At 52.5% G+C, this 26,585-nt stretch overlaps 1 protein-coding gene across 4 annotated transcripts; it reads right to left on the reverse strand.

Moving 5' to 3' along the window:
* XPNPEP2 (X-prolyl aminopeptidase 2) lies at positions 1–26,141 on the reverse strand. 4 transcript variants are annotated; one of them, XM_033849396.2, is made up of 21 exons: positions 25,836–26,057; positions 23,500–23,570; positions 21,868–21,978; positions 20,849–20,912; positions 19,741–19,845; positions 19,411–19,497; positions 18,252–18,398; positions 14,838–14,939; positions 14,100–14,181; positions 13,621–13,816; positions 12,772–12,861; positions 11,519–11,628; positions 10,753–10,830; positions 9,576–9,647; positions 7,534–7,594; positions 6,206–6,275; positions 5,607–5,711; positions 5,128–5,187; positions 4,564–4,640; positions 2,437–2,526; positions 1–2,138 (listed from the first exon to the last, which is right to left on the reverse strand). In XM_033849396.2, the coding sequence occupies exons 1-21, from the start codon at positions 25,882–25,884 to the stop codon at positions 1,944–1,946; spliced, it is 2,022 nt and encodes a 673-aa protein (XP_033705287.1). In that variant the 5' UTR covers positions 25,885–26,057; the 3' UTR covers positions 1–1,943. The 4 variants fall into 4 exon arrangements, 3 of the variants coding, with proteins under 3 accessions (XP_033705287.1, XP_073655575.1, XP_073655576.1); XM_073799474.1 differs by lacking the exon at positions 20,849–20,912 and having other exon boundaries at positions 25,836–26,053; XM_073799475.1 differs by lacking the exon at positions 19,411–19,497 and having other exon boundaries at positions 25,836–26,053.
* Between the last annotated feature and the right edge of the window lie 444 nt (positions 26,142–26,585).

Raw genomic sequence — 26,585 nt, forward strand, 5'->3', positions numbered from 1 at the left:
TTTCAGAGGGTAGATCTCATGTTTAATGTTCTTACCACAATAAAAATAAAAACATGTAAAAGAGTGCATGTAAAGCACAGTGCCTGGAACATAGTAAACACTCAGTGGATGGTACCTCTGATGATGATGATGATGATGGTGGCGACGATGGCCACTAATTTTATTATGAGCAGCTGTCTTTGTGGGGTGAGCCTGTGGGGGAACAAATGACTCAGCAAACAGAGGCCCGCTGTTGGGTGTTACAGGCTCTCAGTGAGGATGGCTCAGAGCTGTGGCCTTTGGGTGCAAGTATCGGTGGTGATAACTGTCACAGGTCACCCTCACGCTCGGCAAGCTAGGCCTGGTGGTCCCGTCTGGGGGACTCCTCGGCCTGGTGCCTTCGCCCAGCACTCTGCCCCAGAGACTTGCTTCTCTCCTCCCTTGACTCTGCTCCACTTCTGCTGGCCCCAACTTTCTGTGACCACCTTTGCCAAGTCCTCCAGCATGGGGCTCCCCTCATCCGGTCCACGAGGCTACCCGTCCTTTAGCACAGGAGGTGGTTGGCTGGGCGTGGCATTCATGCGAATCCACGTACGCGCACGCATGCTCACTTGCACATTCTCAAACACATGTGCTCCCCAACTGAGCTTCTGGGAGCCTCACATCCCCGCCGCCACCGCAACTCCTCCCCTTCCTCTCCCACCACAAAAGCCACAGGTAACAGCAGTCCCCGGCTGCAGAGCAGACAATGCAAAACCCAGAGGCAGGCTTCCTTGCCAGGCTGTTTTAAGCATTCAGCAGGATGTGAGCCCAGGTGGCTAACGGCTGGGCTGGCCAGAGACAGCTCTCCCCCACCCTCCCCCTGCCCCAGCTTGGCGAACTTGGAAGGGGCTGGGAGGTAGGCTAAGGGATTCTGCATGGTGCCAAAGAGCAAAAGAGCTGGACTGCTGACCCACTCTGGCCCCGCCACGTTCCCACCAAACACGGTGTGTCGCTGGGCAGGTCCCACCCCATCTGGAGTTCAGTTCTCTTATCTGTAAAATGGGGAAACCAGATTCTGCCCACACAGGTTAAAGGTCATCCAAGAGTGTGGAGGATTTAACAGCCTTGTCCCAGTGGCTGCACTTTGGAAAGCTCAAAGGGTGACACACGTGCCGGGAAGTCTGGGAGAGTGATTGGGCACTGTGCCTTAGGTTGTTCTCCGCGTCCTCTCCTACCCCATGGCCAGATTGCTACGGCTTAACTCCCTATGCTGTCAACTGGCATGGAGTCTGCCTAGGGTTTAGGAGTGATGGGCTCACACATGGGTGGGTGGGGCACTGGTGTATGTGCCCCTCACCTGGCTGGTCTCCCTGACCCTGGGGTGGCGGTAACACAGCCAGAGGACTCAGCCACCACCCCCTCCTCTCCCTCTACAGGCACAATAGGGAGCCTGGAGGCAGCAATTGTTCCTTCAGCCTGTGGCTGCAGCCAGGAGGCCACTGCAGGGCCAGGGACAGTGGGGGTGACCAGAGGTGGCCTCAAGGATGCGGGAAGACCAACAAGTCAGGAGCCGGTGTGCGTCTGGCTCTCTCCAGCGGGTGCTGGCAAGGTGGGGCTCTCCTAGGGCCACGGAGCCCCTGCGGGCTAGGGCAGTGTCCTATATTGGTCTTTTGGGGGTGGAGCCGACAACAGCCTCTGCCAGGTTACAGCCTAGGCCTACCGGGTTCATGGGAGGAAAGGGACTAGCTGGCTCCTGTATCCTGGGGCTGGGGGTTTGGGGGTTGGGAGCTGAGGGTGAAATGTCGAAGCCCAGGTGTGGGGGGGAGCTGGGGGTGGCGAAGGTGTGACCCAGAAGCCCTGCACCCCTAGGGCTTGGCCCTGCAGAAGGAGGCTAAGGGCAATGGGTCAGCAGGGGCTCTTGGGGCACGGGTGGGGGGGTGAGGGGAGCTGAGTGAGAGGGTCAGGAGGGGAGTCTCGAGCTGCTAGACACTCCAGCTGAGGATGGTGAGAGCAGAGACTGTCATCAGAGGGGCCAAGGAGGCGGTGGGCGCTGCCCTGGAGGCCAGGGGCTCCGTGTGCCGCTGTAGCCAGGAGAACTCCTTCAGCAGCTGGCGCCGCTGGAGCTCGGGGCCCACCTTTTCGCGGATGGTCTGGTAGTAGCGGTTCAGGTACTGGAGCTGCAAAAGGTAGGAGGGGTAAGGGCCTCCCCAGGCCAAGCTGTCAAGGTGTGGGAGCTTGGTACCATCCAGGTCCCCACAGGTCCCCACAGGTCCCCAGCCATCATCAGGTGAGCAGGGGAGGGATGCCCCAGTGCGTGCCTGTACGTGCCATCAGTGTGGACCCTCCCAAGGGAGGGGAAGGGGCAGAGGGTCTTCGCTTAGGGGAAGCAGGGGTGAGAGAGGCCCAGGGCTGGGGAGAAGGCACTTAGTGGCTCGAGGGCTGAAGGGGAAACAGCGCCGAGGGGCGCTCGCTCACCTGCTCGGGGGACAGCAGGCTGACGTCGATGAGGTTCCGGTCATAGGGCACCAACGACACCACTTCAAAAGTCAGGTAGGTCCCTGGGTACTGGGGCGGGGGCACAGGTAAGGTAGGAAGGCAGGAAGTGAGCGAGGGGGAGGAGCTAGGCTGAAGGGGTGGAGGGAACACTCCACCCAGAAGCCCTGGGCATGGGGAACTGACCTTGTCAAGCCTGAACCCTCCACAGTGCCCTTGGCCACCCCCGTGTCTACCACTTAGGCACCCGCCTTTGGTGCTTCCCTTGGTTAATTAAATAAATAAATTATCATAAAATGATAATTTATTTAACCAATGAAGGATATTTAGTCTGCTTCCATTTTTTTAAACTATTACCATCACTGCTGCAATCAACATCATCGTATAAACATCTTTATACGAAGTGACGTTTTGCGACTATATCCAGAAGGGATACATCTGGCAGTGGGAATGCTGAGACAAAAGGTATAGGCATTTTCAATATGTATTTTGATAGATATTACCAAACTGCCCTCCCAAAAGGTTGTACCAATTTGTACTTCCCCCAGCAGTGTATGAGAGTGTTCTTTCCCCCACAAACTCACAAGCACTGGGTGTCATCAAAGTCTTTCGCTTTTGTCAATCAAATGGTATTCTACTGTCACTTTGATTTGTATTTCTTTAAGAATAAAGTTGAGCATCTTTTCACATTTATGGACCATTTGTGTTGATCTTAGTGAATTGTCTCTTTACGTCTTTTGCCCATTTTTTCCCTTTTCCTTATTTCTGTCTTACTCGATTTTTAAAAGCTTGTGGTAAAAGAAGGACATTCCCCCTTTCTCTGACACACGTGCTATACTCATCATACATCTTTTGAGTTTGTATGTGGTATTGTTCCCATATAGATGTTTTTTATTTAATTGGGTCAGAGTTATCAATCTCTTTCTTCATGACTTCTGAGTCTTACATCGAAAGGCCCCTTTCCTCCCTGGGATTATAAATGAATTCAGATAGGTTTCCTTCTAGATCTTTTATGGTTTCACCTTTAAACCTCGATCCATTTGGAATTTTATTTTAGTGTAACAGTGAGGTTCTTCAGTTTAATTCCCCCCATTTATTAAACAATCTTCCTCTTCTTTACTGTTTTGAAGCACCAGCTTTATAGTAAACTAAATTCCCATCTTGTTTATGGAAATTAGAGGGTCCATTTCTGGACTATTCTGTTCCACTGTTCCGTCTTTCCCATCTCTGGTGTCTTACTGTTTTAGTGATGGCTGCTTCGTAGTGTGGGCTAATATCTGCAAAGGCTAGTTTCCCTTATTGTTCTTTTCCAGAATCCTCCTAGCTATCTAGCTATCTTTGCATGTTTATTTTTACAAATAAACTCTACTATCATTTTGTGAAGTGTTGAAATTGAGGTTGCCTTGAATTTATAGATTAACTTAGGGAGAAATGACATCTTCATAATATTGAGGCTTATTTCCAGAGACCGCCATTTACTTAAATCTTTTTTATGTCCCTCAGTAGAGATTTTCTCCGTGTAAGTCTTTTAAAGTTTATATCTAGGTATTTTATCTTGTTGGTTGTTATTATACAGAATCTTTATACCTAACAGGCTCCCCTGGTGATTATTATGTGCATTGAGAACCAATGATTTAGGGCAAGGATACTGATTCATTTGGTTTGGAGTGGGACCTGGGCATTAGCATTAAAAAAATCTCCACGGGCTTCCCTGGTGGCGCAGTGGTTGGGAGTCCCCCTGCCGATGCGGGGGACACGGGTTCATGCCCCGGTCCAGGAGGATCCCACATGCCGCGGAGCGGCTGGGCCCGTGGGCCATGGCTGCTGGGCCTGCACGTCCGGAGCCTGTGCTCCGCAACGGGAGAGGCCACAACAGTGAGAGGCCCGCGTACAGCAAAAAAAAAAAAAAAAATCTCCAGGTGATTCTAATATTCTAATGTGCAAACAGGTTTGAGAAACTGATTTATGGAGTTATTCTGACACTAAGGAAGACTCCAAATAAATTCATGACCCTACATTAAATTCTCCTTTGACCTTCCTTACCCCCCATGCAGCCCAGAGTCACTGCCACGCTGTCCACACCTCCAGCCCGCCTCAGTGGCACTTTACCTTGGTCTTTGCTTCTACCACAAGGGCCACATCTTCAAGACGGATCCCAAATTCTCCATCCTGATAGTAACCAGGTTCTGGGAGGCACAAGAGATGCTGGTGACATTAAGTAGGGGAGGGGACCCAAGCCCAGGTTTCCTATGCTGACTGAGGAGTGGCTGGAGGGCCCGGCTGCCCCCAGCACCTGTTAGATGCTCCGTGGCTACTCGGAGGCCACTGCCAGACTTCAGATTCCCCACCCTCCCTTGTGACCCAGCGGGGAAGACTTAAGAGCCCACTTGGGTCCTGGAGGCGCTCCCCTCTCCCTGTGTGCCACTGTCCTGTTACCCTGGCACTTGAATGGAGACTCTGGAGTTTGGATGTACAGCTGGAAACCAACTCCCATGGGCAAAGTGAGGGTACGGGCTGAAGGGGCTTGGGGTTAGAGTGACAACCCATTCGGGGCTGGGAGTGGGGAGGTGAGGGAGTGCAGCGGTGGAGCCGGGGCGGGCCTGTGTGGGGCTGTGCTCCTTGAAGGCTGGCGTTCCCTAGACTGCGGTCCTGGAGGAGCCCCGAGAGCCGTACCGATGGAAGTGAACATGCCCTTGGCCATGGCAATGTTGCCAGACTGGAATCCCACTGGCCCTGGAAAGGGAGAGTCAGGGACAGTGTCAGCCCTCCTGCACTCACCAGCTTGGAAACTAGCAGGTTCCAGGGAAGAGCAGGTAGCTGGGATCCCTAGCAGCGTGTGTCCACCGCATCACCGTCTACCTGTGACTGGTACAGACCAGACTGGTTCTGGCTTATATTTCTCTGGGGTCTATGCCAGTCAGCCACTGGACCTTGACCTGCCTCTTCTCTCTCTGAGGCCGTCCTAAATGCCAGCGGAACAGCCAGCTGCCAGCATTTCTCACTTACCCTGTGGAGCACCAACTCCCCACCAGCTGGGTAACCTTGCATGGGTCACTGCACCTCTGTGGGTCCTGGTCATTTCCACACCTGTGAAACGCTCCACCTCTTTCATAAGAGGGGGAACTCCAGGGGAGTGCTGAGGAGATACCTACATTCGTGCACACACAGGAAGTTGCCAATGCCGTGGCCTGTCCCATGACCATAATTGAGGCCAACATCCCACAGGGCTCTGCGGGCAAAGGCCTCCACCATTCGCCCTGGAAGAGAGATGACCTCTGGTCAGCTGGCTGGACCCCAGACTATTGGCTTTGCCCCTTCCTGCTCTCTTTTTCCAGACCAACCACCAGGATGGTGCCTGAGGAGAGGGCCCCCTGAGAGGCAGGTAACCATGCCCTATCTCCAGTATACTGTACGTTGTACCCACTACCTGGACCTCCCCATCTGTGAAGACACCCGCTTCCTCCAGGAATCCTCCCATGACCGCTGCAGCCCACACTGACCGCCCCCACCTCTGAGCTCCGGCTCCAGCTCCTGAGTTGGACTAGGAGACAGGAGGCCTGGGCTCAAGGCCTGGCTCTCCCACTAACCCTCTGTGTGACCTTGGGCAAGTCACTTTCTCTCTCTGGGCTGGATTTTATCTATACAGTGGATGGGATGATGATATAATCCCTGCCCCACTAGCCTCCCAGGGTCTGAGTGCAGTGAAATCAGGGCCTGAGGTTCTGGGTCCAGCCTGGTTTGCAAAACCCACCTGATGTAGCAGCTGGGAAGACGAGTCTGGAGAGATCAATATTTCCTATCAACACGCGGGTGTACGCCTCCTGATGGGGAGAGGGCGAGGGAATGCGGTGTGTGGGCCCAGGCCTGGGTTGGGGGATGTTTGGGGGAAGTGCATGCTCATGTGTGGTCACCCAGGTTCTGGAGGATGGCCGGAGGAGACCGAGGGGGACCTGCTCAAAGCTGGGGCTTGGTCCATGCGGTTCCCTTTGGCTGGTCCACAGGGATGCTTGTAGGTGGGGGTGAGCTGAGGCCACAACAGTAGGGATTGGGGAGGCAAACTCCCTGGGCTGGAATCCTGACGTGGCCACTCACAAATTTGACCTTGGGCAAGTGATTTTAACCGCTCTGTGCCTCAGTTTCCTGGTCTGTAATGGAACGGTCATAGTACCAGCTCATAAGGTTGCTGGGAGGACTAGGTAGACTCGTGCATGTTGGGTGCTCCCAACAGACTAGATGCTCAAATAGAGGTCAGCACCCTTCATTGCCATGATCACGATCACCATTTAGTTTTCTTAAGGCCTTATGGTTGGGTTGAGGCCTGATAATTGGCAGGTCGGCCTTGCTCTGTCAGGGCTGTTACCTTGTGGTAAGAGGGAGGGAGGTGGGCTGACAGTGGCCTCTTCTCCTGGTCACTCCCTGTGGCGACCTGGTGAGTCCCCTTCACCGCCCCCCCCCCCACAGGCTTGTCATCTTGAGCATGATAGCCTGGGGCATTGGATCTAACAGCTAAACTGAGCTCCTTGAGGCCTGACCAGTGTTTGTTTTCTCTCTCTCTCTGTCTCTGGCACAATGTCTGAGCCACAGTCCACTTGCTGAATGCACAAATGTGGCCCCCTGCTCTCCAGCCCCCCAGAGGCCCCCAGAGGCACACAGACCATGTCCCTGCCTCGACCCCAAGTGGACCAGCCCTCGCTGCTTTCTGAAAACCTCCAGCTCCTTTCCACCTCTGAGACTTTGCTGGTGCCTTTCTCTCCCCCTGGAATGGAATGCCTGTCTTCCTCTTTTCTGTTCAGCACAGTGCTAGGCTCACAGATAGCACTAAGAAAATATTTGTTCATTGAGTTACTGAAATGGGATGATGATAAGCTTGGGGCCCTGTTGGGGGCCTGAAATATCTCTGGGGAAGTAGTTGGGGGCACTGGGTTTTCTGGTACTAATTTGCTGTGTGACCTTGGGCAAACTACTTAACCTCCCTGGGCTTCAGTTTCAGCCTCTGTACAATCAAATGGCTCTTGGCGGAGTGGTTGCTTGGGTGTCCGTTGGGTGAGTGTGGGTAGGGAAATGTGGTCCAATGCCTACCTTTTGGAAAGCAGAAGGGGTGCCCCAGTGGACTGTTCTGGTGATGTCTGTTGTCCCGTCCCTGTGGAAAAGGACAATCAACATGTCCAACTCTTCTGAACACCTTGGGGTAGGGATCGTGGCCACGTGCTTCCCGAGTGCTTTCCACTGGGGTTTGAGTGGCAGGGCTGGGATGGGGGTCGGGAGGGAGGTGAAAGGAAGAGGATGGCTGCCATCATGCAATTCCCAAACTCAGCATCTATGCATGAAGGGGCTCTACAAAGCTATCACATTCAAAATCACTATGTTTTCTGAGAGTCCCAATTCCCCACATACATCTTCTACCCCCATACCAGCCATTTTGGTTGTTTTGTAAATCTGGGTTTCCTTGGGCCAGGCTCGCTCTAAAAGCAAGGCTTCCTCCAGGCTTCCTAGGAGGTAGGAAGGGATGGTCCCATTCTTGCAGATGGGGAAACTGAGGTCCAGAGAGATCATAGCACTCTCACACATTCATATACTTATTTGCCATTTATAGAAGGGAGGGAGGCAGAGCAGACGTCATTATCTCCATTTCACAGGTGAGGCAATTGAGGCCATGAAGCTATCTCCCTCCCTGAGCCTCAGTGAGGCCAGGTCTGGCGCAAGCACTGACTCCACACAGTTCTCTCCATTGTAAACATGGATCTGCCCCAGGGATTTGCTCAGAGTCTCAGTGAACCAAAGCTGCCAGAAGCCAAATAGTCTGACTCCCAACCACCAGCTGCAGCCGTTCCCTCAGGATGCCTGCTGTGGCCACCCCCCGGGGGTGGGGGCAGTGAGGAATGATCCCAGGGCCCTAGGGACTCCTCCGTGGGAGCAGGTCACAGGGCGTGGCCGACTTCTTCAGAAGGAGAGAAGAGGAAGTGAGATGGCCATTTACCCGGCCTCACCCTGCTGAAGCATGCCCCAATCCAGCAACGCCCCAAGAATTCACTTCCCCTTCGCACACTGGCCATCTCAAGTATACACAGCGCCACACCGGTGACTGCGAAGGCTGCTAGGCTGAGCGCCTGCCAGGCTGGCTCCCAGAGCCCCGTTAAGGCTAAGTGTAGGGCTTTTATCATTAGCACATTCACCGCAGGATAGAGGATGGGAAACTATTCCTTGCTCCTCCATCAGTTCAGCGTGCCCCTTTCTATCCCCCACTCTAAGTTTCCCACAGTCCACCTGCTTCCTAGATGAGAAGGGAAAATCTTCCAACCCACCTCAGCTCAGCTCCCATGTGAATGAATGGGCCTAGTCTATTCTGCATGGCTGTCATGTCCAGGTGTTCAGGTTGTGCACTGCACAAAGGTACCACATCTAAAGAAATGCCATTCACTGAATGGGTATATACTAATTTCAATGAGAGCACACAAGTGGACACACAGATTGTGGCGTCCTGGAGCACGGGACAGTGCCCCCCCACCGCATAACCCTATCTGTGGTTGTGCTCACACTCAGAAGAACACGCACGTGTCTACTCGCAGACACATCCGCAAGCTGATGGGTGTGCCCTGTCCCAACTGTGCTGCAGGTGTCCCCTGAGGTTGCTTCACTCACCTGCCTACTGCTCTTGAAGGCCTGATCCTGCCCCCACTCCCCATGACATGGTCACCTCACCGTACAATGAGGGAAGAGGTGGTGAGGACAATGCATCATGCTGGTGGCGTGCGGGACGTGTCCAGGGTGTGCATGAGTCGGTGAGAATATGGGCGCTGTGTTTGTGCAGCCAGGCGGGGCTGCTGAGCGTGGCTGTTCGGACTGTGTAATAATGTTCGGGCTTAAAAAACATTTAACTTTCACAAGGGGAGTCTTCCTGATTCTCACAGGGCAGCACCTGTGGGCATCCCCACTGTTTTGGCCTCTGTCTGTTGCCCACCGGGCAGGGACCCCCACGTGTGAAAATGGGAAGGATACTCAGGCACATTCAGTCCAGGCCTCTCCTTTCTCAGATGAAGGATCCATGCCCAGGAAGGAAAAGCTTTGGCTGGCTCTTGGCTGAGCTGAGACGGCCGGGCCAGGGCTGGGTGGGGAGTACATACCAGTATTGTCCCCCGGAATCCAGCAGGTACATCTCATCTGAGGACAGCTTGCGGTGCAGCTCCTTGGTGGGGCTGGGAAGGGGAGAGACGCTGAGAAAGGAGCAGCCTAACCCTGAGCTGGGTGAGGTGGGGGTCCTGAGTTGAAGCAGAGGAACCTCCTCCCCCCTGGGGGCCGGCCTTCTAGCTAGCTCCTTTGGGGAAGCGATCATCCCCCAAAGGGCCCTGGGAGACTACTGAGCTTCTGCTGCTAATGTCCTCAGAGCACATCTGTTCATCCTGCACCTCCCCGAGCAAGGCCCTGGTCCCCAGGGAGGGGAGAAAGGAAAGAGCCCCGAGTGTGGGAGACGGGAGAACTTTAATGAGCACCCAGCTGAGCTATCTCTTTTTACATCAGGAGAAACAGGTTTGCAGAGCAAGGGCTTACAGAAGGCCCCGAGGGAAAGCTGTGAGGGAGCTGGGCCTGAACCCAGATGCTGAGTCTAGGGCTTTCTCTAACTACTTGCCACCTCTGGGAGCAGAGGGCCCCAAGAAGCCAGGGCACAGGAAGGGAGGGTACCCGAGGGTGGAGGTGGAGAGCAGGAGTTGGTAGGGCTGAGGAGTTCCTACCCTGTTACTCTCTAGTAGGGAGAAGGGGCTGGACTAAGGCAGCTGAAGGCTTGGGGACACTGGAGGAGGGAATTCTGGGATGGGTCAGGCCAGCCACTGGAGGGTGTCTGCCCTCTCCCTGCTTTGTCCTTGCCAGGCTGAGGCCTCTGGCTGGCTCGACTCCCCACCCCCAAATTGCATCAGGCAGGCCTGCAGGTGTTTGTTTTGTACAGAGCCAAACATCTGGCCAGCCTACATCTTGGGCCCACCTTGGCTGGTTCAGGCAGAGTGAATGGGCCCTTCTCCCCATGTGCTTGTGAGCTTTAAGAATTAAATAACTCACAGGAAGCCAAGGAAACACATCCAGCAGCAGCCCCACCATCTCCCTTCCAGATCCTTCTGCCCAGAGTGCTCACAAAGTCCCAGCCTCTCGAGCAGGGAGATTATCAAGTCTTTTAATTCAAAGGAGACTCTCAACGCCTGACTGGGCTCCATTCCGCACCTCCAGCCTCCACAATGCTAAAGGCCTCAGAGCTTAAATGTGGACTGAGGTCCTCCACAGAGCCCCAGAAAATTCTTTCTTCTGAAGTACCTGTAGTGGGCCAGGGCAGCATTCAGGCCACTAGCAGAGATGGTTTCAAAACTGGATCCGGAGAAGAACTCTTCTTCTCTGGAAAGGACAAGGCAGGAATGATCAATGAATGGGCTCAGGGACTAGGCTGGGCCCAGGATGTCCAACAAGGGCAAGTGAAGGTGACGGCTGCCTCTACCTCAGCCAGGCTCCATTTGGCCTTCCCAGTCCCACCTCCTGTCACTTCCCAAGCCCTGACCTGTCACTCATAGACCACTCAAGGTCAGAGAAGCAGAGATTGTAGAGGCCAATTTTTCCTCCTCTACCTCCATTTTATAGATGGGGAAACCAAGGCCTGTGTCCCAAAGTGAGTTCCTAGTAAAGCAAGAGTGAAGAAACCTAGCTCCCTGTATCTGAAAACTCCCTCAACTCCGGAACAGCATCCTGGGCTAAGTGTGCCCTCAGGGAACCTCCCTCCCCAACCTTGATATTCTCAAGTGGTCCAAGGTCCTACCTGGCCTGAGCTGGCCTGAAGCAGACACTAGGGGGCGCTGTTGGGTTGTGGCCCTTCAAGTTGTCCCACTTTCTGCAGAGCTGGGGAATGTCATCCAACACCTCTGCCCTGCTTCCTGACCACGACCACCCAAGAACCTGTCACTCCTTGTTCCAGTGGGGCCCTCAGATACTAGGAGGGTCTTCCTTCCCCCATAAGGAGACCAATCCCCCCTCCCTGCCCCCACCCCCACGTTAAGACAGTCAGCCGAAAAGGATGGCTGTGGTCCTTCACCCTCGGAACTTCTCCAGCAGCTCTGCCCCTGAGAACTCATCCACGGTGCCTTTGGGCACGTTCTCCTCCAGCCAGACCAAGTATCGGATCACAGCCACAGCATCCCGCACCTGGAGCAGGGCAGGCAGAGAGGCGGGCTGAGGAATGGTCTCAGCCGGGGCTCAGGGACGAAGGAGATGGGGGGACTGCTCTGGGAGCTGAGCTTTAAAAACACGAGGGTCTTCCTCGCTATTCGATGATATTAAGGGATTCTTATTAATGTTTATATATATGATCAGAGTGTGGTCATGTTTTGAAAAGAGTTCTTGTCAGAGATACTGAAATGTTGATAGAAGAAACGATATGATAGATGGGATTTGCTTTAAAATCGTCCAGCAGCCGAGGACACGGGGGAGTGGAGATAATGAATGTAGGGTTGTAGAGGAAATGAGATTGGCCTTGAGTTGATGATTATTGAAGCTGGGTGATGGTGATGGAGATCATTATGCTACTTCCTCTACTTTTGTATATGCTTAAAATTTTCCACAAGAAAAGTTTTCAAAAATGAGGCAATGTATCCTAATTTTAACAGGAATATCCAAAGGGGCAAGCCATCCTCTCCCTGGGGTGAAGGAATTATTATAAGTAACACTTATTTAAGACCTGGAATGTGCCAGGCAGTGCTCAAAGCAATATATTAAAAATATATAATTACATAATTATACTTATACATATAGAACTATATAATCATTATATAAGTATCATATATTTATGTAATTATTATATATTTATATGTACATATTAGATATATAAATGCACATATGTACACTATATATATTTATATTATGTATTACAATGAATATATTTAAACATGCATTATTTATTATATATTATTTATACTATACAATGTAGATATATATCTTTAATCCTCACAACAACCCTCTGCTATGGGTTACAGTTATGATCCTCATTTTACAGAGGAGGTAACTGAGGCCCAGAGAGGTGAAGTGACTTACCTAAGGTCACCCAGCTAGGAGGTGGGTAGAGGAACTAGGATTTGAACTCAGATACCATAGCTCCGGGGCCCAGGCTCTAAACCACTGAACCACCCTGGGAACAACAGGGTGGAGCACAAGTGGGTGCCCAGGAGTTTGGCGTCCACATCTCTGATTCACTGAGGGCCTTCTTCAGGCTCCTCCAGCAGGGTCTCCTTTCTAACCCATCAGACCGGGAGCTCCCCAGAGGCTCGTGTGTCTGCCTGCCCATGGACTTACATGGCTGGCCCTGAGGAGAGTCTGCTCCTTGCTGTTTTTCACCGCCTTGGTTACCATCACTGGGGAGTAGGTGTCTGCTATGAGTTTCTCCTGTGAGGGGCAGAGAGGAAGCGGTCTGGGAGCCCTCTCTAGGGCACGGTGGTGTTTGAAAAGGATTGGCAGGAAATTCCAGCTCAGATGAGACTTGCCGTCTCCTGGAGTGGCAATGCCCTTCCCGCGTGTGCTTTCTGACTACGCAGGGCTTTCCTAGTCTTCCCTTCCAGCCTAACCTTCCCTCTCTCCCTCCCTCCCTCCCTCCCTTCCTCCTCCCTCCCTGGTCCTGGATCCCAGCAGCACTCTGGGATGGATCCGAGCCTGGCCCCTGCCAGCCACGGGCTGTTCTGACACTGTGTTTCCTGCACATCTCATATCATGACAGCTACCACTTATTGAGCGCCTGCCATGCGTTAGGCACCGGGCTTTACATGCACTTTCTCCTTTAAATCTCCTCAGAGTGACTCTTCTGAGGTTGTGACTCTTAGTGCCATTTTATAGGTGAGGAAACGGAGGCCGGATTGACTAAGTCACTTGTCCAGGGTCACGGCACAGCCAGTTCTCAGTCTCAGGTTTGGTGACCTCAAAGCCTCTGCTCTACCAGCCTGTACTCCCCCAGCCTCCTTGACAATCTCTGAGCTCTCTGTGGACAGATGTTCTGTCTCTTCCCGGGAAACCCTAGAAAGGGGACTCAGTGCACCACTGCTGACTGGCCAACTGCCAGAATGGCCCAGGGGCTGTCCACCCCCCCCCCCGTTAGGTTGAGACTTATCAGGGCTGTTGGGGGGTGGGGAGGACGGTGCATGGCAAACCCACCTTGGGTATCACTTCATAGAGCCCATACGAGGTGTAGCTGGTCCCGATCCAGATCTTCACGGCTCCTGAGGTGTAAGCCTGGACGCTGTCACGGACTTGGCCGTAATCTTCGAGTTGCACACACATGGAATCCGTGCAGCTAGAGTTCAGGTACTGCAGGGTCTTGGAGCTAAAGCGACTCTTGTTTGCAAATAACCTAGGTGGAGAGGGAACACCAGGAGGGTCCAGACAGAATCTAAGGACAGTGCAAAAGACCAGCGGCCCTTTGTTCCTGGAGGTCAGAGGGCGCCTGCGCCAGGCAGCTGAGCAGACCAGATTTGGAGTACGTGGGAACAGAGGTCAAGTGGGTCAGGAAAAGCTGATTGGAGGCTTCCTCGAGGGTCCTGCTGGGGCAGGCACCCCGCTTCTGGGAAGACTGCATGTTGGGGCAGTGAGGAGTTAGAGGAAGTCCGTTACCGCAAGCCAAGGACAAGCCCTACCTGATGGAGGAGTCAGTAAGCAGCGTGTAGGAATAGAAGAAGGGGTTATAAGGGATGTCACTGCTGCGAAGGTTGAAGAGCCCTGGGGAAGAGAATTGATGGGGACTATTTGAGGCTGACCTGCCCGACGCAAGTACACATGACACCTTTGCTCTACTGTTGGCTTTGGCCGCACGCCGGCATCCTCTGCCCCTGAATGTTTCTCAGTCTTTCCGGAGTGGGGGAGGGCCTTTGAAGCACTAATGAGCGCTAGGGGCACTTTCTCCCAGAGAAAGGCAGATACCCAGCCAGTAGTCTGCACACGGTGTCGGTGGGCTCCCAGAATACCTGAAGCCCAGAGCTGGGGTCAGGTGAGAAACGCTGAGCCACGATGGGATAGAACAGGGCTGCACGGGGTGCTAAAGCCGGGAAGCTGAGTGCCCTGGGCTCGTGGCCAGGAGGTTGGGAGGTGTTTGCTGGGCCTCCTCCCCTTCATGAGACAGAAGCCTTGCTGCTGTGGTTTCCTGGTCCTCTGATGGCCCGGGGGCTGGCCCCAGATTGCATGGGGCTTCCTGGTTTCCTTAGTGAGCAGACGTGAGCTCCTGCCCTCACCTTAGTTCCCGCAGGCCATGACCACGGAGCTCTCAGAACCCATGGGTCAGTGGTCGTTGGGGGAGGAGTCCTGTGCTGCAGAGCCCAGGAGGCTTGGGGGTTGGGGGGAACCCAGGCACCCCCCTGCATCCACAAATCTCTACTCACAGGCCGTCTCATCAAGTGCGGACAGAAGCACGGCAGTTGGGGCCTCACGATGCTTCTTCATCTGGCTTCGGATGCCAGATACTTTCTCCTGCCAGCTGCTTCCTAGAAGCAAAAGAGCCAGAAGCAAGCAGGAGTGATCTACCTTCTCTTTGGCACTCCGTTCCTGAGGGGGCTCCCTTAGGGCAATGGTTCTCCATTCCTTTAGAAGCAGTAGAACCCTTTCTTTAACCAAACTCTTACTTGTGTAATCATTAAGGACATGGGCTCTTGACCCAGACTGTCTGGGTTTAAATCCTACCTCTGTCATTACTTGCTGGCTGACCTTGCGAAAATTAGCCCCTCTGTGTCCTATCTTGCACATCTGTAAAATGGGGATGGATTATAATAATAGTGTCTACCTCAATAGAGTTGTTATGAGGTCTGAATTAACTAATATTTGTAATGTATGTAGAATTGTGTCTTGGTGTATAGAAAATCTGGTATAACTTTCTGATTAACAAATAAGCATGCAAAACAGAGATCAGGAGAGCAGCCCTAGTTGAAGGGCGAAGGGATAGGGCTGGGCCATGTTTAATCCTCTTCCTCGCAGTAACCCCAGCACTTACTAAAGCCACTTGGGTCTGGGCTAAGCACTTTGTGTACATTGTTTTAATCCTTACTTGACCCATTTTACAGATAAGGAAATTGAGCCTTTGGAGAGGTAAAGTGACTTATCTATGGTTTTCATAGCTGGCAAGGGGCGGAACTGAGACTTGAACACAGGTCTGTTTGACTACATGGCTCACACTCTTAATCGGTATAGACATTGGACTATCTTGCTAACCTTGTTAGTCTCCAACCTTGTCCTTCAACTCTGCGTCACAGAGCTGTCCTTTCTGGGATGCTTGTATCCTGGTTCTAGGACTTTGGTTTTCATCCCCCCCCCCCCCCCCCCCCCCCCCCGCGGCTCCCTGTAATCACTCTACAGAGTCTGCCCCTAGGCAGGGCTAGGAATTTGCTGGCAGAAGATCATAAGCATTAAGGGTCCTAGTTGGGCTGACAGATTAGCATAAACAACATAATTCAATTTAAAAAATCTTTATGCAAACAGGTGAAACTGCTCATCAAGAACCAAAGCTTTGGGTGCGATACTTCTTCTAGGTTTATTTTATTGTGGTAAAATACACATACCATAAAGTGTTATCATTTTAACCATTTTAAAGTGCACAATTCAGTGCCTTTAAGAACATTCACAGGGCTTCCCTGGTGGCGCAGTGGTTAAGAATCCACCCGCCAATGCAGGAGACACGGGTTCGAGCCCTGGTCTGGGAAGATCCCACAGGCCATGGAGCAACTAAGCCCGTGCGCCACAACTACTGAGCCTGTGCTCTAGAGCCCGCGAGTCACAACTACTGAGCCTGTGTGCCACAACTACTGAAGCCCGTGCGGCTAGAGCCCGTGCTCTGCAACAAGAGAAGCCACCGCAATGAGAAGCCTGTGCACCACAATGAAAAGTAGCCCCTGGGCTTCCCTGGTGGCCCAGTGGTTGGGAGTTCGCCTGCCGATGCAGGGGACGTGGGTTCGTGACCCGGTTTGGGAAGATCCCACATGCCGCGGAGCGGCTGGGCCCATGAGCCATGGCCGCTGGGCCTGCGCGTCTGGAGCCTGTGCTCCATGGCGGGAGGGGCCGCGGCAGTGAGAGGCCCGCGTACCGCAAAAAAAAAAAAAAAAAGAGTAGCCCCTGCTCGCCGCATCCAGAGGAAAAGCTCGCGTGCAGCAACGAAGACACAACACAGCCAAAAATAAAATAAATTAAACAAAATAAATAAATTTTTTTAAAAAAAGAGCATTCACAAAATTGTGCAACTACCACCACTATCTAATTCCAGAAACATTTCCATCATCCCGAAAGGAAACCCTGTAGCAATTAGGCAGTCTCTCCCCATTTGCCTCTCTCCCCAGCCCCCCGCCCCCGGCCACCACTAATCCTCTTTCTGTCTCCATGGATTTGCCTACGCTGGATGTTTCACACAAATGGAATTCTACAATATGGGGCCTTCACTGACTTCTTTCACTTAGAATTATGTTTTCAAGGTTCATGGATGTGATACATTTTTGAGACAACAAACGAAAGCCAATTTAAATTGTCTGATACACACAGGTGTCTTTGAACTTTTCACGTTCTTCCCTTTGCTCTTTGCCCCCTTTAAAACCTGTGAGTGGCTGGAGAGAAAGTCTCTCTTGTCTCTGTGAGCTTAGAGACTCTGTTCTTGGGCTTCCAGGCCCAGTTCTGGCTCTGGATGGCTTTTCCTTGAAGACTAGCAGCCTGTGATGGCTTGGCTTCCTCTCACTTGTGGGAAGTGATAAAACCCATGTGAATTCTCTCCCAGTCCCTGGAAGGTTTTCCCCTTTATCCACTCCTCTTCCTGACATAACTGCACCCTTCTTTAACTGAATGGAATGAGTTTTATTTATGATGGAAATGTCTTGGATAGCAAGTTTCTTTAAAAACTGCGTCAAGATGCAGAAAGTTTCTGCAAGTTACATCAGAATGGATAAAGAAAATTGGACACAATTTTGACTTGTTTCATCAGACTCGCTATTTTGAAATTTCTCTCCTGTTTTTGGGATTCCTTTCCAAACAAGAAGTGTGCATAGACCTGTGTGTGGAAAGGGACCTCTCAGATTGCCCAATATTTCTAGGAATCCAAGTCTATGGGCTTGTTCAGAATTCCTAGGGAGGTAGAAGCTGGTGGTGGCCAAGACATTGATTCATACTCAGTAGCCTGGGTCCAGTCAGTTTAGTTACCACTTACAAGAATTACAGAGCACACTGTTCTTTTATGACATATTTAGATGGTGTCAACGGGGTCAAGATTATCGATGTTAGAATTTTGAGGGCCAGTTAATTTTCCTTTGCGGTCCGGCCAACACTTGAACCCTAATCTGTGCCACAGACTGAGCTTGACTTAGTTTTTGCTTCCTTTGTCCATGCCAGCCCATCTGGCCCCAGCCATCTTACATCTAAATTCCTCATCACTGCAGGACCCGAAGTCAAGGTCTGAATGATTCAATACAAACCAGTCTTCACTACCAGACAAGCAGCCCATATCATGTTTTTTTCTCTCTTCAAAGGGGTAGGTTTTTTTCATCTTTTTCTGACTCCCTTGTTTCCCCCCTTCCTGTTCCCTCTTGCTTCAAATCCTGACACTCTTTATTCCAGCATTTTCTAAATATGCTTCGAGGAACTTCCGATTCAGACTCTCTGAGGGGATGGGGCCTAGAAACCTGTGTTTTAAGAAAGCATCCCAATCTATTCAGGTACACATGGAACCATTGCTTTGGGACCTCTTAGGATGAATTTTTCAGCCAAAGGAGCAGCAGCGGGGGCCTGTGTTGCTCCAAGGTGGGAAAGAGAACGGGCGTAGGAATCACCTGTGAATGCCTCCTGCAGGGCATAGATGGGCTCACTTGGCACCGGAGGCCTCTCTGACCCCCACAGCAGGTCCACAAGGTTGACGGTGATGGACACCAGCTCTCTGTCAGAGTCTCGGAGGGCCACGTTATAACTCTCCCAGGAATCTGCAGAGGCAGGAAGGAGTCACTTGTCCCTTGCCTGTGTATGCCTCCGGGAAAATTGTGACGCAGGCAAAGCTCGTTCTTGTCCCCTCTGCCTCCTGTTCCGCTCAAGCAGCCTGGGCTGTGCACTCTCACCTTCCTCCTTCAGCTTGCCCTGAGCCCGCCCCAGTACTGCCCATGGTCAATTAGCTAAGCTCGTCCTTTTAAGTGCCAAGGGTTGCGGGGCCCTCATTTTGGTCCTGTCTGTTCGACTGAACTTCAATGCCACAGCCCAAAGGAATGGTGAGGTTCAGGCCACTGGAAAGGCTGGCAAAGAAGCCAGATCTGAAGTGGGAGCCTTTCAGTGCATATTCACGAGGACGGCACCCTTGGGGGCAGGCTGGCCAGCTGGCAGGGGCACTGGGAGCTCAGGGAGCTGTGTTCCTGGATGGGAGGGGAGGGGACTGTGCTTATTTTTGTAAAAAAAATTGTTTGGCCACACCATGTGTGCCATGAGGGATCTTAGTTCCCTGACCAGGGATCAAACCCACGCCCCCTGCAGTGGGAGTGCAGAGTCTCAACCACTGGACCACCAGGGAAGTCCCAGGGACTGTGCTTCTTTACTCAGAAACCCTCTTGACTCCTTCGACCCTTCCAAGCTGCCCTATAGAAGAGGGCTACCAAGTGATTCTACTGCCGATTGTTAGAGTTCCAGGGCACAGAGGATGGTTCTAGGTTTAAGAACATCCCGGCCTACCCACTGGCTAGGTCTTAACGATTCCCTGAGTCTTCTAGGTTGGGTCTCTGCACTCCTGACTTAAAAAAAATAATCTATGTTTATTCTTTTAAATGTATTTTCATTACACAATCCAGGAATACACCCTTGTTGCAAAATATTTTGCAACTACAAGTTCAAACACTCTATCTTTAGAGTCACCCTGCACCTCCTTCTACCAAGATGTGCTTCTTTACATCCTGAGGGCCTGAATCTCCCTCGTTGGTGTGGACAAACACGGGGACTGAGGGCAGAACATACTGATGGAGAAGAGGAAGGGGTCGAAGCCCACACGCCCTCCAACAGGAATCTCGGTGAGGAGCCAGGTGACAACAGGAGTAGTGCCAACTGCGAGAAAGACAGGAAGGGACACCGAGGTTACCCCAGGCCTTCCAGCCGGGCTTCTGTCTGTGACAGTCCTTCCACATCTGTCCTCCTTGATATCCGCCTCAAAGATTAGGGATGGCTCCAAATTTCTTGAGCTTCCCACAGGGGCCCAGCATGGCCTTCCATGCACCCCCCTCACCTGTACCTTCCCAAACCCAGTCTGGGTTCCAGGGCTTGGGGAACAAACCCATGCCGTCCTCTTACCTTCCTTATGGAGCTCCCAGTTGCAGTCCATCTGCCGCTCAGCCTGGGTCCAGTAGCGGCTGTCGGTCCAGAGAGCGGCTTTCCCCATGGTCACCACGGCGATTCCTGGGGCAGAACAGAGAAACTTGGAGGGGGGGTGAAGGTGTAGAGCGTGGCTTTGGTTGGCACTTTAGCAATGCGGTGCTGGCTCTGACATTGTCACAAGGGGTCTCTGGAAAGAGTTGCTCTCCTCGCTTGGAAGGGAGTGCGGCAGGAGATGTTAAAGAGAGTGTTGGGGGGAAGGTAGCTGGAAGTGTGTCCTGAGTTGGGCACCTCTGCTTTGCCTTGAGGCCCTTCCCTAAGGGGGCATTTAGCAGGACAAGTGGGGTCTGCTTTTGGCCATCCCCAAAAGTCGATGCTACATGTAGGTGCTCTCAGCAAAGATGGTGTGGCAGTCAGTATGAAGATGCAGTGGCTGATGGGAACACTAAGCCAGGGGCTTAGCTGAGGACAGGCAGAGAGGCCAAACCCAGCGACTTCTGCAAAGAGAAGAAGGGCCCGTGATGGGCAAGCCAGGCAGCTTGAAGCCCAGGGGAGGGATGTTTAAGGATCAGCAAGGGAAGCTTAGGTTTCATTCAAGGGGCCAGGATCAAGGTGGGAGGCCGATTCCAAAACTGGGACCCCATAAATGGCCTCTATGTTTGTGTCTCATTTGGCCACGTGAGGTGATGTTATCCGTAAAAGGACCAGCAAAGTAAAACTTTGTCCCCAAACGAGCCATTGTGTGAAGGGAATCAGTGGGCTCCTAGTGGCTAGATATAGAGGTAGCAACTGTCCCAGAAATGGAGCCCAGGGAGCGCCGTCTGGGCCTGGCTGTGGCTGAGGCAGCGAGCACAGGAAAGAAGTCAGGAGGGCCATCTGCCTCACGCAGAAGCGTGGCTGCTGGGCTATGAGATGTGTGCCCTGGTGACCCCTTTCGGAGTGGTGAAGGGGGAGGCAGAGAGAGGAGCAGGGGCCTCTGGACACTCGCTCCTGGGCTCCTGGCTGCTGAGAACTAGCCACACCAGGGCCTCTCTGACCACTCTGGGTCTCCCACCAGAAACAATGAGGGCCGGGTAATGGCTGTCACCTGCAGACCCTGTAAAGCCTGTAATCCACGCACGCCTCTTGTCATAGTCGCCGATGTACTCGCTCTAGGAAATCAACAACGCCGTCATTAGCCTTCTTCATGGAGTCACACCCCATATGGAAGGGCCCCAACCACATCCCGGTTCTTTCTGTCTAGTCAGTTTCAACCAGTCCTACAAGCCCAATGGGTACATCATAAATAACTTGTGCAGAGAGCTTTACACATTATTGGGTTTGGGTTCTCATAATCCTTGGAGACAGATCTCATTATTCCCATTTCGCAGTAGACGAAACTGAGGCTCAGAGAAGTTCAGACACTTACCTACCCAAGCTTCTTAGCCCTTTTCGGCAGGTGGGGAAATGAATTCAAGTAATCGTATTGACACTGAAAATGCCTTCTCTTCCAACTGGGCTGTTGCTGGGAAGGTGGATGCGGTGGAGGTGGAGCCAGGGTGGGAAAGGGTGGGATGGGTGGGCAGGGGTGCTGCTTTGGGAAAAGCAGTTCTGGCTCAGACCATCTTCTTTCCTGTCTGTTCCCCTCTCCCAGCCTACACCCCAAACTTGTGGAATCTTGGATGCTGGATCGTTTCAGCGCTCCATCCATCAGCTGACGGGAAGGGCTGAGCCAGAAGGGAGCTCAGGGTTCTTCTAATTCAGTTCCCATCCCACATTCTAACCTCCTAGGGCAGGGGTATCCTAAACATTCATTCTGGATCCACCATCTAGGAATTGATCAAAATCGTTCTGAAGCTGTTTATAGTTTCATTGCCTGAGGTCAAGGAGATTTGGCAATGTCTTCTCTCCTCTGTAGAGGAATACATTCTTTCAGTTGCCCTAAAACGCCCGTGTCCAAGCTCCCCACTTCCTTCCCTTTGCCTGTCAAATCCTTTTTCTGTCTTCCATCTTCCGATTCTTAACAGCATCCTGTTTGTGGCCTGTTCTCTTAGGCCAGACCCAGCCCGGGGCGGGGAGCGGGGGGGGGGGGGGGGGGGGGGGTTGGTGGGAGGAGCCATCCCTCACCATGTGAGCATCCGTGTCCGGGACGATGTAGGCAGAGACATTCTGGGTGTGCATCTGCTGGCGGAGGGCTGTGAGCTGCGCTGTGGTATTGACCACAGTAACTGGAAGGTACTGACAGGTGACAGGAAGACACCAAGACACACACACAGACACAGACACACATTGCTTAGAGAAAATGTCGCCGGGGCCCCCATCCTCTCCTTAGGCAGGGATTGATTGGGGTTGGGTAGGCTGGGCCAGCCTGGAGAGGGATGGTGCAGAAGCTGATGTTATGGATTAGTCTAGATTACGGTGCCTGGGCTGAGTGGAGATGGAGGTGTTTAAGAGCTTGGAGAGAGACTTTTTGTGACAGTAATGGGACCTGAGTCTGGGATGGGGTAGGGGGTGGGTAAGAACTGCAGGGTTCTGAGCCCTGCCACTGGGCCAGGCCAGGGGATGGCCCCTCTTTGGATACCTTGGGGTAGAGTTGCCAGTTTAGCAAATCAAAATACAGCATGCTCACCCAGTCACATTTGAATTTCAGGTAAACAATGAATAATGTTTTAGTGTAAGTGCGTCCCAAGTACTATTTGGGGCATACTTATATTAAACACATTATTCATTATCTGAAATTCAGATGTAACTGGGCGTCCTGTGTTTCACCTGGCAGTCCTACCTTGGGGACTTTTTTCAAGTTTCCACTCACTGGTCCCAAATGGCAGAGGAGAGTGAATGAGTACCCCCAGCAGTTTGGGACATTGTCCAGAAAGATCGTCTCCAAGCCAGACATTTTGTTAAAGGTTATTTTATCTTAAAAATAAAAAGTGTGGGCTCTTTGTTTTGTTTTGCCTTCTACTCCAGGATACATCCATGTTTATTTTAACATAAAAATAATGTGGTTTGCCCACCTACCTGCCTGCCCCAGTGGTCTCATAAAGTGGACGAGGCAAGCGGATGTATCCCATTTGTCCCGAGACTTTAGTGACCTGCTGGCAGGCCCATGAGCCCTCACCTTCCCATGAGCCCTCACCTTCCCATGAGCCCTCACCTTCCCATGAGCCCTCACCTTCTGGCCTGCTCCTGTCTGGAGAAGCTCTTTCACACTCTCATCTAGTTGTGGAAAGAACCCCTCTGGTCTCCATAGGGAGCTGATGACCTTCCAGCTCCAATATGCTGGGCCTTCTCACAGTCTTCACACCCGAGGCCTCCCCCTCTTGACCTTGCGCTGGCTCTTCTAGCCCTCTGTCTTCCGCCCTCCTCCCGGTTCCTCTAGAATTGTTGTTTTCTTTCCTCCCATCCTCTTCCTGGCCTCTGCCTAGCTATCCTCAGCGAAAGGCTGGCTAGGGGCCTCCTCCCTCCTTGTTGCCCCTCCTCCCTCCGGCTCGCAGGGGCTGCCTGGGCTCAGGCCTGGAGGGAAGGAGATGACCTGCCGTGGGAATGGCTGGGAGGGAGGGATGGGGGCGGATGTCAGACACCTGAGAATGCGCCGCCCGCCCTGAGGGAGGTTAATCAGAAACAGTGGCCCCAGAGTCCGGAAATCAGGAGGAAGGCTGGTAGAGGGTGAGGCTAGCAGCTGGGCCCATGGGGGATGGGGAGGAAGGTGGGAGCTGTGGGTCCGGGCGGGGCGGGGGCGGGGCGGAGGCAGGGCCTCACCGGAGGGCTGATTGAACAGTTTCTCACATCCTCTCTCAGGTCCAGTGACTTTGGGCGGCCCCAGGCACAAGCTAGAAACCGGAGAAAAGTCCAGGGTTACTTGGAGACTGGATAGGTCCTAGAGAGCACGGGAACGTGTTCCCCCAACCCCCCTCCTGGTCCTCGCAGGGCCTCCATCCTTTGAAGCAGGAGATGCTGTCCAACTCTACTTGAGGATAAAAATAATTACATTTCATAGGAAATCAGGCTGAATTGGTTGGCACCCTGGGTCACAATCAAAGAAACCTGTTTCATCGACAAGTGATTGCCACTTTTGGATGGGTTTTAGTGCTCATTAAATCATTTTTTTCCTTCCAATCTAATTGGGTCTTTTCAGGATCTACCGAACTGGAAAAGTTGTGTGTAAATTAAATTTTTGTAATCAGATCTTCTCTTAAATGCTCTAGAGGATCTCGCTAAATAATAACCCCACCTTCGTTTTACCCTTCTATAAATCTAATTTTATATATATTGGGTTTACTTAAATTCAAGGCCCACTTCTACCATTTCTTACAGTCCAAGTATCTGCCTCTCATTCCAGGCTACAGAAGCCAGCAATCCCAGGCTGACATCGTCCCCTGGTGGGGAAAGGTGGGTTAGCATCTACAGAGCTCCTACTATGTGCTAGACACCGAACCCCGCAATTTACCTATAGTACCTCTTTTGATACTTGCAACAACCCTGGGAGATGGGGATTATTGTCTGCTTTCTACAGAAGAGGAAGCTGAGGCCCAGGTACGTTTAGTTACTCGCCCAAGTTTTACCACAGTGAGTCCGTGGCAGAGCAGGAATTTGAATCCAGGCCATCTGAGTACAAAAAAGCCAACCATGGAAGGGTGGTGCCCCAGAAGAGACAGAATGTATAGGGACAGTTTCCAGTTGGGACTCTGCCCCAAATTTGGTGTATCCCAAGAAGAGTCGCCCAGTATTCATTGAGCAAACATTTCCTAAGCCCCTGCTCTGCGCCACGCACTGGGCTAAGTCCTGCAGGCTCTGGGTCTTCACACCCTGAAAGTCCAGGGGTCTCTGATAGGCCTTCCTTCCAGCACCCCACCTTTTGGGGGGGAATCTCCCCAGAGGTAATGGGGGTCTGAGTTTGGGGAGACACTCTACTTTTCCTTTCTGAGTGGGTTGAGCTACAGATGGAAGGAGTACCGCTGGGTTCTAACACCGTGAATGCCCTGCCTCACTGTCTCTCCCGGTCACATAAACTCAAGGGAGAGATGAGACCCACCCTGTTGATTTAAGAAAATGAACGCTCATTTCTGTAGGAACAGATATCTGGCAAAATGGTGGCGCTAAAACAACAACATAAGAAGCAAGACACAGCCAACCCATGTCCCTCTAGACACCCCAATTGCTGTTTTCTGAGGTCAGGGCTGTGGCTCCCAAGGTCAGGCTCTGCAGCCGAACCACTCTGTGGTCCCTGGCATGGGGCCTGTCACTGAGAAGGTGTCAGGAACTGGGTACTGAATGAATGAGTAGGGTCCTGCTGCCACAGAGCAAAGGGAAGGAGGCCTCCCTAGGGCCAGGGTGGAGTGGATGTGGAAGGTGCTGAGCTGGGCACTTAGCTGTGACTAAAGAGTACAAACAGGACACCATAGGGTGACGAAGACCAAACTTTAGCTAGACTCCACCAAGCCCTCTTCTCCATTAGGCCTTGACTTCCAAGTCCATCCTGTCCTTACTGGGCCTGCATCGCCCAGTCTTAGCAAGAATCCTGCTAAGTCAGTTTAGAGAGAATTCCCCACCCTTAGTATCTCATCAACCTTGATATCTGATCAAATTCCTCATCTCCCATCCTTGATATTTGATCACCCTGCCTTCAGCAAGATCCTATTAAGTCAGTTTAGCAAGAATCTCCTCACCCTTGATGTCTCCTCTTGGCAATTTTCCATCCACTGACCCCCTCACTCTGCTCATGGACAAGAAGTCCTCAGCCATCTTTGCTGTATTCGGAGTTGAGCCTGATCGTTCTCCCCTACTGCAGCGCCCCTATTACAATAGTCTTGAATAAAATCTTCCTTCCTCTTTTAACAAGAGCCAGAATCATTTTTTCTTTAACAGGTGGGAATGGAAACAGGCCAAATCAGACTTGAGGTGAGCCTTGAGGGTCCCCAGGACTGGCCCTGGGGTTCCTCTTCCTTAAGACAGAGAGAGGGACCAAGAAAAAAAGAGACAACCTAGGCCCAGACTTCACTCCAACCCTTTCTGAGCCCACAGGGGAGAGGCCAGAACTGCTCTCCAGCTGGACCTGCCCTCCCAGCGTGGGAGGGAGAGACGGGGGATGCACATACCACAGAGGAGGACAAGCCAGGGGCAGCATCCCCAGGGAGCCCGGGCCATGGGGTCTTCAGATGCCGGTGCTGGGTGGATGGAGGGTCAAGGGAGAGTGGGCAGGGCTGTTTCCTTGGCCTCTTCCTCCAGGCCTTTCCGGGGCAGGAGCAGCCGGGGGGCGGGGGGGGGGTGGCTGGCAATGGGGAGGAGGTGTCCAGCTGGTGGATGGAGAGTCTTCTGGTCTTTGGTTTCTGAGGGTTCCAGGAGTCAGGCTGGGTGGAGAAGGCTCGACTGCCCCAGGCAACATCTGCTGGCTCCCTGTCACCCAGAATAGGGTGTGAGCCTGCCCCGGGCAGAGTCCAAAGATCTCTGAGACAGAGGAGGAGCAGCTGGTCTCAATCAGCCTGCTTCTCCCAGCCCCCTCTCCAGCAGCCAGCCTCGGCCATTCCCGAATTCTGTCCCCCTCCCTCCAGCAAGCTGTTTCCTATTAGCTGCCTCACCCCAGGCTCTGGCTACAGCCTCACTTTTGCTTTGAGATGGATGTTTATCCTTCCGCCTCTTCTGAGCTGGCCTGACTCAGAAAAAGCCAGTGTCCTCTCTGCCCAGTGCCTGTGAAGCCCCACTGCACCCCTCGGAGAAGTTAATTACAGCCGGAGACTGACTTTCCTGAACTGAGGGCTGGGTCCCCTCAGGAGAGTCCCTTCTGTAAAAGTGGCGGCAGTCACTGGCAGAGGGCAAGACTGCCCTTCTCTTGGGATGGTGGGGATGGT

The sequence above is a fragment of the Tursiops truncatus genome, chromosome X, assembly GCF_011762595.2.
Source record: "Tursiops truncatus isolate mTurTru1 chromosome X, mTurTru1.mat.Y, whole genome shotgun sequence".
Lineage (NCBI taxonomy): Eukaryota > Metazoa > Chordata > Mammalia > Artiodactyla > Delphinidae > Tursiops > Tursiops truncatus.

What these genes read in the sequence shown, in the direction of transcription:
- XPNPEP2 (XM_033849396.2), bottom strand. Translation starts at nt 25,884, where the DNA reads ATGGCCCGGGCTCCCTGGGGATGCTGCCCCTGGCTTGTCCTCCTCTGT. An exon ending in CTGGGAGCTCCATAAGGAAG is followed by an intron (nt 19,498 to 19,740) that starts GTAAGAGGACGG and finishes TCTTTCTCGCAG; the next exon opens with TTGGCACTACTCCTGTTGTC. An exon ending in TCTATGAAGTGATACCCAAG is followed by an intron (nt 12,862 to 13,620) that starts GTGGGTTTGCCA and finishes TGCCCCTCACAG; the next exon opens with GAGAAACTCATAGCAGACAC.